A 21,210-nucleotide genomic window follows, 5' to 3' on the forward strand; every position below is an offset into this window, starting at 1 on the left:
CTCCAAGGGGTAACCACAGACTATTTCTGTGTTCTCATCCTTTTTGGCCATTGTTTTGGTCACTTTTGCATTTTGTCATTGCTCTCACACCTAGATGTACAGTATCATAGGCAGAAGTTGCTCAGGTAATGAAGCTCATACATGATGGCATCTCAATATGAGCTGTGGCAAGAAGGGTTGCTGTGTCTGTCAGCACAGTGTCAAAAGCATGGAGCAGATACCAGGAGACAGGCCAGTACACCAGGAGATGGGGAGAGGGCTGTAGGAGAGCATCAACTGAGCAGCAGGACCGCTGCCTCCCCCTTTGTGCAAGGAGGAATAGAAGGATCAGTGCCAGAACCCTGCAAAAAAGTCCTCCAGCAGGCCAAAAATATACATGTGTCTGCTCAAACTGTCAGAAAAAGACTCCATGAGGGTGGTATGAGGGCCCAGTGTTCAAAAGGGGATGTGGTGCTTACAGTCCAACACCGTGCAGGGAGATTGGCACTTGCCAGAGAACACAAAGATTGGCAGATTAGACAGTGGCGCCCTGTGCACTTCACGGATGAGAGCAGGTGCACACTGAGCACATGTGACTGATGTGACAGAGTCTGGAGTCGTGATGGAGAATGTTCTGAAGCCTGCAACATCCTCCAAGCATGACCGGCTTTGCAGTGGGTCAGTAATGGTGTGGGGTTGCATTTCTTTGGAGGGCCACACAGCCCTCCATGTGCTAGCCAGAGGTCCCCTGACTGCCATTATTCCCAGGCATTGAAGGGTGAACATACAGGCACGTGGAGGCCACACACACATTTCTTATTGTTCTGAACACATTCCACTATGTAAGGAATAAAGATTTGCTGCTGGAATATTTTATTCAGCGATATCTAGGATGTGGTATTTTAGTGTTCCCTTTTTTTTTTGAGCAGTTTATATGTCCAGTAAACTATTTACCGTAGTTTAGAAACCCCTGTCTTATATAACCTATTAATAATCTTTATATAGCGCTATCATATTCCGCAGCTCTTTACATTTTGCACACATTATCATCACTGTCCCTGAGGGAGCTCACAATCTAATTTGGAATGTAGGAGGAAACTGGAGTACCCAGAGAAAACCCATGCAAACACGGGAAGAACATACAAACTCCTTGCAGATGTTGTCCTTGATGGGATTTGAACCCAGGACTGCTGGAGTCTGGGCTACCCACTGAGCCACCGTGCTGCCCGATTATTCTGATTTATCAGGGAGGTCCTCACAGCTAATGCTATGTGATGCTATGTGAAAAAATTGTGAAACAATTATATAGTCAAGTAATATCCTAATCTCTTTAGTATATATTTTTAAGATAGCAGTATAAAACAGTAAGTTTGTGGAAATTTCACACAAAAAGTTATAAACAACACAACAGTACCACTTTCATAAGTTACAGTTATGTATTCTAAAATATCTGGACGGATTTGAGAATATGTTGTTGCTTTCTAAATTCTTATTATAGAATTTTGGGGGATTTTGCCAAGCTTCTGAGCTTCGGTAGGATAGAGCAATTTGAGATCGGTTCCTACCATCTCAGTGGCTCTTCGGTAAAAGATGCAATGACTATATTGACTTTATCAAATGCTATAATTGGTTAATACTGTTACCAGCTGACATATGCTATTTATCTCAGGGTTGTAAGGTGGTTGGTTCAGCTGGCTCAGATGACAAAGTTCAATATCTGAAAGATATTGGGTTTGATGAAGCCTTCAACTACAAGACCGTGGGCTCGCTGGAGGAGGCGTTAAAGAAGGCATCCCCTGAGGGCTATGACTGCTTCTTTGAGAATGTAAGAATGTTATTATCATTATTAGTATTATTATTATTATTAGTTCAATAATTCAGAAACACAGCGATGATTTTCCAAATTGTAGGCAGCCCAACTAAAGCATTCATAACATCCTGATGCACATTCTCATAAAATACAAGTAACTATAAAATATTATATATTTTTTAAAGATAATCTGCCAGCCGCTTTTTTGCTATGGAATCTGAAAGCAGCATGGTGAAGGGGCAGAGACCCTGATTCCAGTGATGTATGACTTACTGAGCAGTGTAGTTTTGATAGAATCTCTGTTTTCTCTGCTGTAGATGTAGCAGTGCTCAGAATGCTGAGCTGTGTTTGTACATTCTCAGCAAACTGCCATGTCAGTAGCATGGTGGAGTTATGTAGATTAGCCTATCCTGCTGATAAAATACTGACCCTACATTATGCTGCTCTCAAGTATCCTAAGAACATGATTGAAGACAGTAAAAAGTGGGGGAAAAAAGTTTTGAAAAATGTGAAAAAAAAAAAAAAAAACAAATTCAAATCACCCCTTTTTGCCCCATTGAAAATATACTGTATATGCATAATGAGGCGATCAAAACATTGTATCTACCCAAAAATGATGTTAATATAAATGTCTGCTCAGGGCACAAAAAATAAGCCATCACCCAGCCCCAGACACAGAAAAATGAAAACATTACGGGTTTTGGAAAATGGCAAAAACGCAAAAACTTTTTTTTAATGTAAATTTCTGATTTGTTTTTACCACTTACATAAAAAATAAACTATACATCTTTGGTATTTGCGTACTCGTACTGGGAAATCATATTGCCTGGTCAGTTTCACAATATAGTGAACATGGTATATAAAAAACTCAAAAAACAATTGTGGAATGCACTTTTTTGGAATTTCACCACACTTAAAGTTTTTTTTCCCGCTTTCCAGTACACTATGAGGTAAAATTAATGATGACATTCAAAAGTACAACTCATTCTGCAAAAAACAAGCCCTCATACGCCTATGTGTACACACAAATATAAAAAGTTATGGCACTTGGAAGAAGGCGAGGGAAAAACAAAAAACGGAAAAAGGGCCCGGGGTGAAGGAGTAAAACCAGTTTTTGTGGAATGTATTGTAATTAAATATACTATACTTCTGTATTTACTTTACATCAGTGTCAGCAAATTTCTGTACATTTTCTACTTGTTAAAGAATGATTGACAATACCCTGTTATACAACAGACTAATTAAAAATTTTCAGAAATGTAGTGTGAATAGATGAGCCTTCCTGACAGTGGCATAAGTAGAGTCTAATGGGCCCGAGTGCAAGTTTTGGACAGGGAGCCCCCATCCTGATATATATACATCCTCTATCCTGCTATATATGTACTTCATCCTTGCTCCATCATGTTATGTGATAATGTTTGCCCCCTTCCTGATTTTCTATTCCTTTTAATGTTTGACACACATACATTTATAGATCACTAAACAAATTTAAATATTAGACAAAGATAACACAAGTTAACACAAAATGCAATTTTTAAATGTAGTTTTTTATTATTAAGGGAAAAGGAAATCCAAACCTACAGGGCCCTGTGTGAAAAAGTATTTGCCCTCTTATCCTAATAAATGCTTGGGTCACCCTTCGCAGCGACAACTGCAATGAAGCGGTTGCGAAAACAGGCAATGAGTCTTTTACAACGCTCTGGAGGAATTTTGGCCCACTCATCTTTGCAGAATTGTTGTAATTGAGCCACATTGAAGAGTTGGCCGGACATTCTCCTTCAGGATTTTTTGGTAGACCGCAGAATTGATGGTTCCATTTACTATAGCAAGTCTTCCAGGTCCGAAGCAGCAAAACAGCCCCAGATCAGCACAGTACCACTATCATATTTTACTGTTGGTATGATATTCCTTTCCTGAAATGCTTCTACGCCAAATGTAATGGGATATACACCTTCCAAACAGTTCATCTTTTGTCTCGCCATTCCACAGAGTATTCCCCCAAAAGTCTTTGGGATCATCAAGATGTTTTCTGGCAAAACTGAGATGAGCCTTTATGCTATTATTGCTCAGCAGTGGTTTTCATCTTGGAACTCTGCTATGCAAGCCATTTTTGCCCAGTCTCTTTCTTATTGTGGAGTCATGAACACTGACCTTAACTGAGGCAAGTGAGGCCTGCAGTTTTCTGTTATTGTGGGATATTTTGTGACCTTTAGGGTTAAGGTACCTTCACACTAACCGATTTTGCAACGATAACGATAGCGATCTGTGACGTTGCAGCGTCCTGGATAGCGATATCGTTGTGTTTGACACGCAGCAGCGATCAGGATCCTGCTGTGATATCGCTGGTCGTTGCTGAAAGTTCAGAACTTTATTTGGTCATCAGATCGGCGTGTATCGTCGTATTTTGTTTGACAGCCAAAGCAACGATGCCAGCGATGTTTTACAGTGGTAACCAGGGTAAACATCGGGTTACTAAGCGCAGGGCCGCGCTTAGTAACTTGATGTTTACCCTGGTTACCATTGTAAAAGTAAAAAAAACAAACAGTACACATTCACCTTCAGTAAAGAGGTAAAGAGACTGCAACCTGGTGTCCTCGTTATTCATCGCGACCTGCACCACACCGTCCTCACTCTCCACTTTCATTGGACACCCCTCAGCAGGGTCACGGACCGGGCCTAGCCACCGTGACAATCCCAGAACCGAGACAGAGAGACCCCGGTACCGGGTACCCCTCGGCCCTGCGGCAGTGGGGGTGCTCCACATCTGTCACCTCAAATTGGCGGGCTATGTAAATGTGCTGTGTTCGGTCAGATGGACGGTGTTTTGTCTTCTTTCCTCCTCCCAATCCTTCCCCGCTGTCAGCAATATTTTCAGGAATTTGAGTAGGTTTCCTCCATAGTTCGCGCGTTCGTAATGCAATCTTGCCTCGCGCACACGTAGTATGCTTTGCCCATCTGCGTGAAAAGCCCAAAAGCATTACTCAGCTTCCTAAAGATGTGATAAACAACAGTTAATTTATGTTTTAAGTGAGGGAGATAGCTTTTTCACACAGGGCCCTGTAGGTTTGGATTTCTTCTTCCCTTAATAATAAAGACCTTCATTTAAAAACTGCATTTTGTGTTTACTTGTGTTATCTTTGTCTAATATTTAAATTTGCTTTGTGATCTGAAGCATTTAACTGTGACAAACATGCAAAAGAATAGGAAATCAGGAGGGGGGCAAACACTTTTTCACACAACTGTATATCCATGCTATTGAAGAACTTGTGTGTCTCTGCCTTTTATCTGCTTTAGGTTGGAGGACATTTTGCAGATGCGGCCTTACTTCAGATGAGAAAATATGGAAGAATCGCTGTTTGTGGAGCTATTGCCTTGTACAATGATACAACACCTAAAAAAGGTAATTATAATATTTATAAGCAAAATTCTATCACCTGATATCATTATTTTAACAATCTACAGACAGGGAAGTAGGAATACCTCTATGCAACAATTTAGATAACATAAATATTGCCTCTATAGTGTCCCTGTTATTCCACCCAAATACTAAAGTAAAAGCATAGTCTTTCTACCATCATCACCCCACACTTTAAAACTGCTTCTCGTGTACAAAGCAATCCTCTAATGTCTATGAATTGTCACCATTTTTCCATTCACTCTAATTGGAATGGATACTTACTCTTGATCTGTGTTCTCAGTTCCTTGCCCTCATTACCCAGAATGCAATGTGTCACTTATTGTCCAATGGCTTTCCTTCCCCAAACGGCCCTCCTCCCTCTCTCTGTTATACCTGTATGCAATTTGGCAGACATGAGAGAAGGAGCAGAAAGACAAAGAGCTGGCCCTGTAATCCCGCTCAGCACCTCTATTGATTGAATCAGCCATCATCTACCGGGAAAGATGCAGGCTCGGTGTGTGATCCTGCATCACAGTCAGGGAGCTGGCGTGTGACATACCAGTATGTCTTATTTTGGCTACGGGGTTTAACCCCTTAGTGACAGAGCCAATTTGGTACTTAATGACCGAGCCAATTTTTACAATTCTGACCAGTGTCAATTTATGAGGTTATAACTCTGGAACGCTGATTCTGAGATTGTTTTTTCGTGACATGTTGTACTTCAAGTTAGTGGTAACATTTCTTCGATATTACTTGCGATTATTTATGAAAAAAATGGAAATATGGCGAAAATTTTTAAAATTTTGCAATTTTCAAACTTTGTATTTTTATGCCCTTAAATCAGAGAGATATGTCACAAAAAATAGTTAATAAATAACATTTCTCACATGTCTACTTTACATAAGCACAATTTTGGAAACAATTTTTTTTTTGTTAGGGAGTTATAAGGGTTAAAAGTTGACCAGCAATTTCTCATTTTTACAACACCATTTTTTTTTAGGGACCACATCACCTTTGAAGTGATTTTGAGGGGTCTATATGATAGAAAATAACCAAGTGTGACACCATTCTAAAAACTGCACCCCTCAAGCTGCTCAAAACCACATTCAAGAAGTTTATTAACCCTTTACGTACTTCACAGGAACTAAAACAATGTGGAAGAAAAAAATGAACATTTAACTTTTTTTTGCAAACATTTTACTTCAGAACCATTTTTTTTAATTTTCACAAGTGTAAAAACAGAAATTTAACCACAAATTTTGTTGTGCAATTTTTCCTGAGTACGCCGATACCCCATATGTGGAGGTAAACCACTGTTTGGGCGCACCGCAGAGCTTGGAAGTGAAGGAGCACCGTTTGACTGTTTCAATGCAGAATTGGCTGGAATTGAGATCGGACGCCATGTCGCGTTTGGAGAGCCCCTAATGTGCCTAAACAGTGGAAACCCCCCACAAGTGACACCATTTTGGAAACTAGACCCCCAAGGAACTTATCTAGATGTGTGGTGAGCACTTTGAACCCCCAAGTGCTTCACAGAAGTTTATAACGTAGAGCCGTGAAAATAAAAAAATCGCATTTGTTTTCACAAAAATGATTTTTTCGCCCACAAATTCTTATTTTCACAAGGGTAACAGGAGAAATTAGACCACAAAAGTTGTTGTGCAATTTCTCCTGAGTACGTCGATACCCCATATGTGGAGGTAAACCACTGTTTGGGCGCACCGCAGAGCTTGGAAGTGAAGGAGCACCGTTTGACTTTTTCAATGCAGAATTGGCTGGAATTGAGATCGGATGCCATGTCGCGTTTGGAGAGCCCCTGATGTGCCTAAACAGTGGAAACCCCCCACAAGTGATACCATTTTGGAAACTAGACCCCTTAAGGAACTTATCTAGATGTGTGGTGAGCACTTTGAACCCCCAAGTGCTTCACAGAAGTTTATAACGTAGAGCCGTGAAAATAAAAAATCTCATTTTTTCTACAAAAATGATCTTTTTGCCCCCAAATTTTTATTTTCACAAGGGTAACAGGAGAAATTAGACCACAAAAGTTGTTGTGCAATTTCTCCTGAGTACGTCGATACCCCATATATGGGGGTAAACCACTGTTTGGGCGCACCGCAGAGCTTGGAAGAGAAGGAGTGTCGTTTTACTTTTTCAATGTAGAATTGGCTGGAATTGAGATCGGACGCCATGTCACGTTTGGAGAGCCGCTGATGTGCCTAAACAGTAGAGACCCCCCACATATGACACCATTTTGGAAACTAGACCCCTTAAGGAACTTATCTAGATGTGTGGTGAGCACTTTAAACCCCCAGGTGCTTCACAGAAGTTTATAACGTAGAGCCGTGAAAATAAAAAAATCGCATTTTTTCTACAAAAATGATCTTTTTGCCTCCAAATTTTTATTTTACCAAGGGTAACAGGAGAAAATGGACCCCAGAAGCTGTTGTACAATTTGTCTTGAGTACGCCGACACCCCATATGTGGGGGTAAACCACTGTTTGGGCGCATGGCTGAGCTCGGAAGCAAAGGAGCGCCATTTGACTTTTCAATGTAAAATTGACTGGAATTGAGATCGGACGCCATGTCGCGTTTGGAGAGCCCCTGATGTGCCTAAACAGTAGAAACCCCCCAAAAGTGACCCCATTTTGGAAACTAGACCCCCCATGGAACTTATCTAGATGTGTAGTGAGAACTTTGAATGCCCAAGTGCATCACAGAAGTTTATAATGCAGAGTCGTCAAAATAAAAAATATATATTTTTTAACAATAAAGATTTTTTAGCCCCCAAGTTTTTATTTTCACAAGGGTAACAAGAGAAATTGGACCCCAAAAGTTGTTGTCCAATTTGTCCTGAGTATGCTGGTACCCCATATGTGGGGGTAAACCACTGTTTGGGCGCACGGCAGAGCTCGGAAGGGAAGGAGCACCATTTTGGAATGCAAACTTTGATAGAATTGTCTGCGGGCGTTATGTTGCGTTTGCAGACCCCTAATGTACCTAAACAGTAGAAACCCCCAACAAGTGACCCCATTTTGGAAAATAGACCCCCCAAGGAACTTATCTAGATATGTGGTGAGAACTTTGAATGCCCAAGTGCTTCACAGAAGTTTATAATGCAGAGTAGTGAAAATAAAAAATATTTTTTTTCCCACAAAAAAGATTTTTTTAGCCCCAAAATTTTTATTTTCACAAGGGTAACAGGAGGAATTGGACCCCAAAAGTTGTTGTCCAATTTGTCTTGAGTACGCTGATACCCCATATGTGGGGGGAACCACTGTTTGGGCGCATGGGAGGGCTCGGAAGGTAAGGAGCGCCATTTGGAATGCAGGCTTAGATGGAATGGCCTGCAGGTGTCACATTGCGTTTGCAGAGCCCATAATGTACCTAAACAGTAGAAACCCCCACAAGTGACCAAATTTTGGAAACTAGACCCCCTAAGGAACTTATCTAGATATGTGGTGAGAACTTTGAAAGCTCAAGTGCTTCACAGAAGTTTATAATGCAGAGTAGTGAAAATAAAAAAATATATTTTTTTCCAACAAAAAAGATTTTTAGCCCCCAAGTTTTTATTTTCACAAGGGTAACAGGAGAAATTGGACCCCAAAAGTTGTTGTCCAATTTATCCCGAGTACGCTGATGCCCCATATGTGGGGGTAAACCACTGTTTGGGCGCACGGCAGAGCTCAGAAGGGAGGGAGTACCATTTGACTTTTTTTAGCCTAAGGCTACTTTCACACTAGCGTCGTACTCGGCCCATCGCAGTGTGTCGGGCCGACGTACCGACGCTAGCGTTGTAAGCGCCGCACAACGGGTGCCGCGGATGCTGTTTTTTCAACGCATCCGCTGCCCCATTGTGAGGTGCGGGGAGGCGGGGGCTGAGTTCCGGCCACGCATGCGCGGTCGGAAATGGCGGACACGTCGCACAAAAAAGTTACATGTAGTTTTTTTTGTGTCGACGGTCCGCCGAAGCACGACGCATCCGTCGCACGACGGATGCGACATGTGGCAATCCGTCGCAATGCGTCGCTAATGCAAGCCAATGGAGAAAAAACGCATCCTGCAAGCACTTTTGCAGGATGCGTTTTTTCTCCAACGACGCATTGCGACGGAAGCCAAAAAACGCTAGTGTGAAAGTAGCCTAACCCTAACCCTAGCCCTAACCCTAACCCTAAATTTAGCCCCAACCCTAACCCTAACTCTAACCCTAACCCTAACTCTAACCCTAACCCTAACTCTAACCCTAACCCTAACCCTAACTCTAACCCTAACCCTAACCCTAACTCTAACCCTAACTCTAACCCTAACCCTAACCCTAACCCTAATTTTAGCCCCAACTTGCCTTCTCCTGCCGGCCGGCAGATGGCAGCAGATGGCGGGCCCACTGCGCATGCGCCCGCCATGATGAAAAAGCCGGCTGGCAGGAGAAGACAGAAGAGGACCCAGGGACCCCGGGTGAGTATGATAGGGTCCCCGAATCCCCCTATTTCTCTGTCCTCTGATGTGCAATCACATCAGAGGACAGAGAAATAACTGATCGCTTTTTTTTTTTTTTTTTGCGGTCGCCGGTAAACTGTTAATTACCGGCGATCGCAAAGCAGGGGTCGGTGCAAACCGACCCCGATCATGTTCTTTGGGGTCTCGGCTACCCCCGGCAGCCGAGACCCCAAAGATCTTCCGGGTGCCGGGCGGCGGGCGCACTGCGCGTGCGCCCGCCATTTTTTCCCGGAAAAAAGATGGCGGCGCCCATGAGGAGACACGAGGAGCACCGGGGGAGGTAGGTGAGTATTGGGGGGCTATTGGGGGCCATCGGGGACCACATTTCTCTGTCCTCCGATGTGCGATCACATCGGAGGACAGAGAAATTAAACGGCAAATCGCGTTTTGTTTTTTTTTGTTGCGACTGCCGGTAAACGGTTAATTACCGGCGATCGCAACTCGGGGGTCGGTAAAACCCCCCCGAATCATGTTCTCTGGGGTCTCGGCTACCCTCGGCAACCGAGACCCCAGAGAAAATCCGACTCTGGGGGGCGCTATTCACTTTTTCCACAGCGCCGTTAATTAACGGCGCTGTGGATTAAGTACCCTTAGCGGCCGCCGTTAAAAGGCGTATCGGCGGTCGTTAAGGGGTTAAATACCACTTGGTGTACACAGAAACACTGACATGTTTCAAACATGATCCAGCATTCGAAGAAGTTCTCGGTCTTGAGCAAGTCACGTGTATTGAGCGAGCCAAGCATGTCTAGTCGGAATGTGGCCAGAAATAAGCAAATTACACACAACCATCCACTCTCGCCAGCAACACTGGAGAATTGTGACAGAGTGGGGATCGCAGGCTGTAAGGATTCAGAAGTCTGCATGCACATAGAGTAACAGCAGACTTTTATCAGGACAGGATGCACATTCTGAAGTTTTGTGCCTTTTTTTAACAAGATTCAATGTAAATTTATAAGATTCAGGAAACTTCTAGAAAGTTTTTACTCACAATATTTACAAGGTAAAATTTTAACCCCTTCCCAGCAAATGACCTACATGTCAAGAAGCAATTGCTGACATCTGATGTGCATTTATGTCATGGTGACCAGGCAGACACAGTAGGTTGGTATAAATTACAGCTAAGCTCCATAGCACAGCCAATTTTGGAGCTAGCACCTAGCTGTTTCACCCCCTTGATACCATGGTCAATGGCATATATAATATGCTTCTAGGTTATTACAGGAGGGGGCACCCTCTTTCAACCCATTGGCTACCTGCAACCTGATGCCTATGGCTGTTATGGTAGGCAGCGGCCTTGGTCTCTGGGTCTGCCAGCTACTGTCTCCATTAGTCTGGGTCTAATAGGCTGTGTGTCAGTGCAAGGGCTAGAAGTCTTTCAAGTTCCATAGCAAATAAAAAACTGAAATTAAATATGTAATAAAGAAACACAAATCACTGAAAATGTCAAATTATCCTGCAAAAAAATAAGTATTCACAGAGCTCTGTCACCAGAAAACAGATAATGTATGCCTCTCAGAATATCGCCATGCATAAATGTAACACCCCAGGTAACCGGTTGTTACAGTGATGTTGCCATCCTTTTGGGGAGGGCAATATCATGCTTGAAAGCAAGGAGGATTCCCTTTACCAGGTAATGCACCCACATGCAACACATTCTGAATCCAGGCCAGAAGGGGGAGCTCTGAACCCGGATTCAGGGAAGCTTCCCCAGCTTTAAGTGTTCTTGCCTGGAGGAGGAGTCAGTTCAGTCTGGAGAGACTGTGGAAGAGGAAGGAGTGAGAGCAGAGAGTGGAGCCATGCAGCCAGGACTGAGCTGCAGCTCCTGGAAAGGAAGGAAACCTGAAGTGTTGGATTGTAGTGAGGCATCAGAGGAAAGAAGCACAGTAGAAGGAAAGGGGCTCAGAGGGGAACTGTGACCAGGCACCCTCAGAGCCAAAGCGCAGGAATCGGGCACTCGGAGCCCGAGGCTGTGTTGTACTCCGGGTCGCACGGCAGAACTGGAGGGCATAGGACTTTATGTAATTTGGCTGCATCCACACCTGAAGGTGCAGCAGTACTCTAAGATCCCGGGTCGTGATAGAGACCCTATAAAAAGGCTCACACTGCCCATTGTTATGACCCCAATGGCGAGGGTCTCAGAGGAATAAGTGAGTCTGCAAAATACAAAAATCCAGCTCATAGGGCAGTGGTAACTGGATTGACCATATATCTACTCCTAACGCCAACACTAGAAGTAGCCGGGGAAAATGCCTACGTTGGTCGCTAGATGTCTCGCGCCAGCCGGAGAACTAACTACCCCTGGAAGAGGAAAATAAAGACCTCTCTTGCCTCCAGAGAAAAGACCCCAAAAGTAGGATACAAGCCCCCCACAAATAATAACGGTGAGGTAAGGGGAAATGACAAACACAGAGATGAACTAGGTTTAGCAAAGAGAGGCCCACTTACTAATAGCAGAATGTAGTAAGATAACTTATATGGTCAACAAAAACCCTATTAAAAATCCACACTGGAAATTCAAGAACCCCCGAACCGTCTAACGGCCCGGGGGGAGAACTCCAGCCTCCCTAGAGCTTCCAGCAAGGTTAGGATACAGATTATGTACAAGCTGGACAAAAATGCAAACAAAAACAAATAGCAAAAAGCAAGAAAGCAGACTTAGCTTAATCTAGAAGGAACCAGGATCAGTAGACCAGAGCACAACAGGTTAGCTCTGATTACAACGTTGCCAGGCATTGAACTGAAGGTCCAGGGAGCTTATATAGCAACACCCCTGACCTAACGACCCAGGTGAGCATACAAGGGATGGCAGACAATCCCAGAGTCAAATCACTAGTAACCACTAGAGGGAGCCAAAAAGATAAATTCACAACAGCCCATCATACAGGTAACTGTCCCAATACAGGAGAGAGGACTTTGTACTGAAGCCACAGGCAGCAAGGACCTCGCATACGAGTGCAAGAAGGTACGCTTAAGGACCTCACATGGGAGAGGGATCACCTGTTCCTTTTACCCTGGACTGTGGCCTGCTACCACCAGTAAACCATGTGAAGACGTTACAACTCTGTGTCCTCCGTTTATTTGCCGGCAGCTACCACACCATCCTTGCCATACACCTTTGGAGCCCTGGGGACCCTGCTTCACCAGTGGGAAGTGTCACCATCTTTGCTACAGTAACATCACCCCAGAGGACCCCTTTAACCCCTTTCTAACCTCAGACAGAATAGTACGTCCGAGGTCAGAACCCCCGCTTTGATGCGGGCTCCGGCGGTGAGCCCACATCAAAGCCGGAACATGTCAGCTGTTTTGAACAGCTAACATGTGCCCGCAATAGCGGCGGGTGAAATCGCGATTCACCCGCTGCTATTAACTAGTTAAATGCCGCTGTCAAACACAGACAGCGGCATTTAACCGGCGCTTCCGGCCAAAGGGCCGGAAATGAGCGCATCGCCGACCCCGTCACATGATCGGGGTCAGCGATGCTTCTGCATAGTAACCATAGAAGTCCTTGAAACCTCTATGGTTACTGATGCTGGTTTGCTGTGAGCGCCACCCTGTGGTCGGCGCTCATAGCAAGCCTGCAATAGAGCTACATAGCAGCGATCTGATGATCACTGCTATGTAGCAGAGCCGATCGAGTTGTGCCAGCTTCTAGCCTCCCATGGAGGCTATAGAAGCATGGCAAAAGTTAAATATAAAAAGTAAAAAAAAAATTGAAAAAAATAAAAAAATATAAAAGTTTAAATCACCCCCCTTTCGCCCCATTCAAAATAAAACAATAAAAAAAAGAATTTTTTTCACCACTTAGATAAAAGAGAACCTAGACATGTTTGGTGTCTATGAACTCGTAATCACCTGTAGAATCATAATATCAGGTCAGTTTTAGCATTTAGTGAACCTAGCAAAAAAGCCAAACAAAAAACAAGTGTGGGATTGCACTCTTTTTGCAATTTCGCCGCACTTGGAATTTTTTTCCCATTTTCTAGTACATGACATGGTAAAACCAATGAAGTCATTCAAAAGTACAACTCGTTCCGCAAAAAATAAGCCCTCACATGGCCATATAGATGGAAAAATAAAAAAGTTATGGCTCTGGGAAGGAGGGGAGCGAAAAACGAACACGGAAAAACGGAAAATCCCAAGGTCATGAAGGGGTTAAGCAGCATCGGTCCCCTCTGACCAAGAACCACAGGTGGCATCACGAACACAATCTTTATTACAATTCCCCTTAAAAGACCGTTCCCCTTTTAATTGAGCGCCCAGGGCCACGGACTGGGTGGCAGCCACCATGACCCGATACCGAGTAACCCCACTGCCCTGGCGGACGACTCATAAACAAATATTTTTTTAATGTTTTTAGTCTGTAAAAAAGCAAAATGTAAAAAAAAACTTTATAAATTTAGTACAGCTGTAAATGTACTGAAACAGAGACTAAGGCTATGTTCACACGATCCTTTTTTTGATCCTTTTTTTTTTCAGGTCCTTTTTCCATGCAGGGTACAGTCCAATGTTACTCTATGGAAAACAAAAACCGCTGTGCCCATTATCCTTTTTTTCTCAGGCAAATCCGCGAGGATTTGCCTGCAGAAAAAAAGAAGTACCATGTCACTTCTTTCTGCGGATTCAGCTCCTGTTTTCAACAGGCACCAATAGGAAAGTGCTGTTGAAAACCCGCAGAGGAATCCACAGAAGAAACTGCAGGAAAATCAGCAGTGCAGTTTTGCACTGCGGGTTTTCCAAATCAGGACCTGAAAAAAAAAGGATCAAAAAAAGGATCAAAAAAAGGATCGTGTGAACATGGCCTTAAGTTGTCATGTCACTTATGCTGCCTGGTGAGCAGCAATGAGGCGCCTGAACACAATTCCTGCAAAATCTGGGCTTTAACAGGCAGGTGGACTCCTAAAAAATTAGGTTTCGGAAAATGCCTTGAATAATTGCTTCTAAATTCCTAAAAAATAAAAGGATGGTAGGAATATGATAAATGTTTTGTGTAGTATGATTGTTTTAAGGGCATAAAATAAAAATTTTGAATATTGTCCTAAATTTACTACTGACATATAGTACCATGTGCTACAAAAAAAATACATTCTTGAGGTTTTGCCGGCCTCTTCTTATAGGGAAATGTTACTTAGATTGTACCATGGCACATATATATCCCCACATCGTTCGTTTCTTATGGGTCTATCTCAATCGGCTAATTGTTTGAAGTGTGCAGCTTCTGGGGCAGACCTTTATCATCAATTTTGGGATTGCCCGGTTATTATAAGGTTTTGGGGGGAGGTAAAAAGCTTCTGTCTAGATCACCTCTTGAATTATATACCCTATACGGCAGAGTGGGCGATATTGGGAATATGGCCTAGAGAAGTTTTACGAATTACAAGAGGGGCCAAACGTTTGGCATCCATAGTGTCCATGGTAGGGAAAAAATGTATATTACAACAATGGATAACAGCAGAACCTCCAACACTGATAATGTTTTTAAATAAATTAAAACATGTGTTCCGTATGGAATGGATAGAGACGCAGCTGGGGGAAGATCGCATGGTGCCCCGCTTTTTTGATACATGGGAGAGTTTTATTGACTTGTTCTCTGAAGAGGTAAAAACTCATCTTACAGCTTGTTTTGAACAGTCCTCATGGTATATTACGAGGATGGTGGCAGGCGACCCCCCGATCCGATCTACTGGACAGGATAGGATGGGACAGGAGTGACAAATCATCAAATAATTGTTGCCAGTGGGTTAGGAAGGTTCTTACAATAGAGGGATATTGTTGGTTTGATTAATTGACATGTCAGGGTGTGACGGAAGTGACAATACACTAAATAACTGTTCTTTGTAGGTTGTGATAGATTCAACAATGAAAAGTTATTGTTTGTTTTATAATCTTTATTTTATTGCTTAAAACTGAAACAAAAAATAAGTTAAAATGAAGGTCATTTTTCTTTTGAATATGTGATACTATTGTGTTTACTACTCTCATGGACTCTGTTTATAATCTTACATGTTTCAAATATTTGATGCTCATGAGACATTGAATTGTATACTAATGTATGGATTATTGTATTACATAATTTTGTGAACATAAATATTACATCCTTCAATAAAAAACTTTTAAACAGAAAAAAAAAAATACATTCTTGGAATCACCAGGTAGAAGCATTCTAAAGTTATTACCACATACCAGCGACAAATGCCAGATTTTGATAAAATGGCGCTTGTACAATAAAAACTGATATCTGAATGAGCCCTAAGACGTACATTTAGGAATGATATGAACTAATGGCCTTGATTTGCTGCAGGAGAATATGTCCATCTTCCCTTAATCTTCCAAGAACTGCGGATGGAAGGCTTCACAGTGCTACGCTGGATGAACAGATATAATGAGGGTTTGGAGAAACTGATGCAATGGGTTGTTGAGGTAACTTTTCTACTCTAATGCTTTGGATATGGAGACACATTAAAGGGAACCTGTCACCAGAAACAATGCTATTAACCTGCACATATAGGGTTAATCTGCAGGTTAACAGCGCTATGATGCTGTCCGGCCCCTGCACGGATGCAGCGGGGAAAAAATGATCTTTATTCTCCCCGCCAGCATTCGGTTTCAGCCACGCGGGCGGGACGCCATGGGTTCAGTCATCGCTCTAAAAAGAGAGTGAAGGAAGATCCAGCTCATGGGACGCCAAGTTCTTGTAAAAACAACAAGCTTCTTTATTCAAGGTTTCTTTAAAAAACAAAAAAGTGTCCAAAAAATATGATAGAAAATGGTGGAGCTATGTCAATGATGAAATGATGGGGGGAAGGTGGATATTGTTACCAGACGATATTCGAACGTTGCACACGTTCTTGGTATTCACAACCGTGGTGCCCCCATGACTGAAACTGAATGCTGGCTGGGAGAATAAAGTTCATTTTCTCCTCGATACGTGTAGGCCCCAGCAGCATAATAATGTTAATAACGTCCAGATTAACTGCATATTTGCAGGTTGAGGCCGGCGTCACACTGGCGAGTTTTACGGACGTATGAGCGCAGAAAATACACCCGTAAAATACGCATAACACACGGCCCAATGATTCCCTATGTCCCAGCTCCTATCAGCCGTATTTTACTGATCCGTATTATACGGTTTTGTACGGCCGTACAAAATTGCAGCATGCTGCGTTTGTCACCGTATTGCGCAAAAAAAATCGCCAATGAAAGTCTATGGGGGCGAGAAAAATATGGATTACACCCGGACCAGCAGTGTGACTTGCGAGAAATACGCAGCGGTGTTAGAGAGAAAAGCCGGTAATTCAATTGCCGGCTTTTCATTTCTCCTTCCCAAACCTGACAGGATATGAGACATGGTTTACATACAGTAAACCATCTCATATCCCTTTTTTTTTTACATATTCCACACTACTAATGTTAGTAGTGTGTATGTGCAAAATTTGGGCACTGTAGCTTGTAAAATAAAGGTTTAAATCGCGGAAAAAATTGGCGTGGGCTCCCGCGCAATTTTCTCAGCCAGAGTGGTAAAGCCAGTGACTGAGGGCAGATATTAATAGCCTAGAGAGGGTCCATGGTTATTGGCCCCCCCTGGCTACAAACATCTGCCCCCAGCCACCCCAGAAAAGGCACATCTGGAAGATGCGCCTATTCTGGCACTTGGCCTCTCTCTTCCCACTCCCGTGTAGCGGTGGGATATGGGGTAATGAAGGGTTAATGTCACCTTGCTATTGTAAGGTGACATTAAGCCAGATTAATAATGGAGATGCGTCAATTATGACACCTATCCATTATTAATCCATTAGTACTAAATGGTTAATAAAACACACACACATTATTTAATGAAATAAAGACACATGTTGGTGTAATATTTTATTATTCTCTTAATCCAGCTGAAGACCCTCGTTCTGTGAAAAAGTAAAAATAACAAATCAACAATATCTCATACCTTCCGATGATCAGTCACGTCCCACGAAGTAAATCCATCTGAAGGGGTTAAATCATTTTACAGCCAGGAGCTGTGCTAAAGCACTCGCTCCTGCCTGTAAAGCCCCGGGTACTGAATGGAAAGCAGGGTGATCTGTAGTTACCTTGAGTTGCAGTGATGCGCCCTCTGCTGGATGTCCTCATGAACTGGAGCCTTGGAAAAGTTCCCACGCTCAAGTTCATATGAGGACATTCAGCAGAGGGCGCATCACCACGACTCAAGGTAACTACAGATCAAACTGCTTTCCATTCAGTACCCGGGGTTTTTAAAATGATTTAACCCCTTCAGATGGATTTACATCGTGGGACATAACGACGGAAGGTATGGAATATTGTTGTTTGTTTTTTTAACTTTGTTTCAGGACGATGGTCTTCAGGTGGATTAAGAGTCTAGTAAAATATTACAACAACATTTGTCTTTATTTCATTAAAATACGTGTAAATAATGTGTGTGTGTTTTATTAACCATTTAGTACTATTGGAATAATAATGGATAGGTGTCATAATTGACGCCTCTCCATTATTAATCGGGCTTAATGTCACCTTACAATTGCAAGGTGACATTAACCCTTCATTACCCCATATCCCACCGCTACATGGGAGTGGGAAGAGAGTGGCCAAGTGCCAGAATAGGCGCATGTTCCAGATGTGCCTTTTCTGGGGTGGCTGGGGGCAGATGTTTGTAGCCAGGGGGGGCCAATAACCATGGACCCTCTCTAGGCTATTAATATCTGCCCTCAGTCACTGGCTTTACCACTCTGGCGGAGAAAATTGCGCGGGAGCCCACGCCAATTTTTTCCGCAATTTAACCCTTTATTTTACAAGCTACAGTGCCCAAATTTTGCACATACACACTACTAACATTAGTAGTGTGGAATATGCAAAAAAAAAAGGGATATGAGATGGTTTACTGTATGTAAACCATATCTCATATCCTGTCGGGTTTGGGAAGGAGAAATGAAAAGCCGGCAATTGAATTACCGGCTTTTCACATATCTCGCGCTGAATTAAATATAAATACAGAATATATATATATATGTGTCTCAATGACATATATATATATATATATATATATATATATACTGTATATATGTTTTAACGAACATTTGAGCACATAAATCCATTAGATGTCGGTTTTGCAAGCCTGCGAGAAAATATCGCAGTACGGATGCCATACGGATTACATACGGAGGATGCCGTGCGCAAAATACGCTGACACACCCTGCCTACGGATGACATACGGATCACTATTTTGGGGACTTTTCTGCGTATTACGGCCGTAAAAAACGGACCGTATTTACATACGCTGAGTGTGACGCCGGCCTAATAGTGTTATTTCTGGTGACAGGTTCCCTTTAAATCTCTTCAGCTTTGTATTATAGAGCTATGCATGTGCTATTTGGTTCATACATACAGATTATAGAGTACAGGTTGTATGCCTATGTATGAAGAATGTGAGAAGCTAAGTCTGATGACGCGTACCAATATTTGTTTTTTGTTGGATTCATTTAGGATTTGATAGATAAGACAGAGGTCTATCTATGACTCAATATGGAACCTGCAATATACAAAGGTTTAGTAGAGGGCTCATCCACCTTTGTGGATGTCCTATCACGGTTTTGTAAAAAACAGAACTGTAATATAATAGTGTGCACGAGCTCTATATATATAATTGTCTAAGGGTTTTTCTGTCTGTCTGTCTGTCTGTCTGTCCTGGAAATCCCGCATCTCTGATTGGTCGAGGCCGCCAGGCGACGGGCACAGTATCGACGTAGATGTCATAATGGTTGCCATGGCGACGATGATGTCATAAAGGTTGCCTCGATCAATCAGCGACGGGCACAGTCTGCCGCGAATTCTGGAATCATCATTGTCCATATACTACGGGGACATCCATATTCTAGAATACCCGATGCGTTAGAATCGGGCCACAATCTAGTAAAATAATATTGGTCCAAGTGTAATCTGAAGTTTTGTCAGATTGCACTCAGGCCAAAAATATGGTCATGTTCACCTGCCCTAAGATAATGTGCACACAACATCTATTTCAGGCAGATCTGCTGTGTAACTTGCCTGAAAAGAGCGCTAAATAAGAATGAAGTCATTGCGGTTCATATATTTGGTCTTTTGAGCTTTCTTTAACTGCTTCAGGTAGAAGAAATGGCTAGACCATTTTCCAGGTGGCTGGAAGAAATCATTTACATAAAAGATTATAAATAAGTTTCTCAATGTCTATACCGCAGTTATGAGGCTTAAAGTGGTTTAACCATTCAATTACCTGAATGCCCATAGTAATAGATACAAATCATCCAGGGGGTGACAGATGCCCATTGACAACAGTATTATTATCAGCCATTAGACCGCAGATCATACAGGAGCCACAGTACTAATTAGACACAGGCAGTAGTACTATTAAATATTTAATGAATAACTTAATTTTTGGGAGATATCTTATATGTTTTAGGTCCAATAATTATGAGTAGATTGGAGAGGGTCTTTGTCCTGATTGCGCAAAACGGTTTTCAGCTTAGGAGACCAGACTATGACTTTCTACTGTATCAGCTCTGCACTGTGCACTCTCCTGACTTCTGAGCTGTGTCCTTATCGGAGGTCTTTTGAGCTTTTGGTGGGGTGTTAGGACTAAGTTCCCCACTAATCTGCTCAGAATTATTGGACCTGAAACATAAAAAATAATCACTGCAGCCGATAATCGGAAATTAATTATCGATCTAATATCATGCACTGTTATGTCCTAACTAAATGGTAGCCCGATTCTAACGCATTGGGTATTCTAGAATATGTATGTAGTTTATTTATGAAGATTTTAGAATACTACATTGAATACACAGGATTCGGCCAACCGCGACCAACTAGCGAAGCGTGGTTCAAATCCCGCGCCAATTCGCGGCTGGACTGCGCATGTCGCTGATTGTTCGCGGCCGGCCACATAGTATACAGCACAGCCACGTAGTATATAACAGCCTACGTAGTAAATAGCACAGCCATGTAGTACAGGGGTGTCAAACTGCATTCCTCAAGGGCTGCAAACAGGTCATGTTTTCAGGATTTCCTTGTATTGCACAGGTGATCATTTAATCACCTGCACAGAATGATTCCAGCACCTTGTGCAATGAGAAGGATATCTTGAAGACACGCATGGTTTGAGGCCCTCGAGGAATGCAATTTGACACCCCTGATGTAGTACATAGCACAGCCACGTAGTATATTGCACAGCCACATAGTATATAGCACAGCCACGGAGTATATTGCACAGACACGTAGTATATAGCACAGCCACATAATATATAGCACAGTCCACGGAGTATATAGCACAGTCCACGGAGTATATTGCACAGTCCACGGAGTATATAGCACAGCCATGTAGTATATAGCACAGCCACGTAGTATATAGCACAGCCACGTAGAATATAGCACAGCCACGTAGTATATAGCACAGCCTACGGAGTATATAGCACAGTCCATGGAGTATATAGCACAGCCACGTAGTATATAACACAGCCCATGGAGTATATAGCACAGCCCATGGAGTGTA

At 42.7% G+C, this 21,210-nt stretch overlaps 1 protein-coding gene across 2 annotated transcripts in view; it reads left to right on the forward strand.

The window, feature by feature from the left end:
* Window positions 1-21,210, forward strand: part of LOC143777595 (prostaglandin reductase 1-like) — a 117,279-nt gene that overhangs the window by 81,594 nt on the left and 14,475 nt on the right. For both annotated transcript variants that reach the window (XM_077267359.1, XM_077267443.1), the window contains 3 exons: window positions 1,649-1,804; window positions 5,084-5,189; window positions 15,982-16,100. In XM_077267359.1, the coding sequence (XP_077123474.1) occupies window positions 1,649-1,804; window positions 5,084-5,189; window positions 15,982-16,100 (381 nt within the window). The remainder of the gene's footprint in view (window positions 1-1,648; window positions 1,805-5,083; window positions 5,190-15,981; window positions 16,101-21,210) is intronic.

This window comes from Ranitomeya variabilis, chromosome 1 (genome assembly GCF_051348905.1).
Source record: "Ranitomeya variabilis isolate aRanVar5 chromosome 1, aRanVar5.hap1, whole genome shotgun sequence".
Taxonomy (NCBI): Eukaryota; Metazoa; Chordata; class Amphibia; order Anura; family Dendrobatidae; genus Ranitomeya; species Ranitomeya variabilis.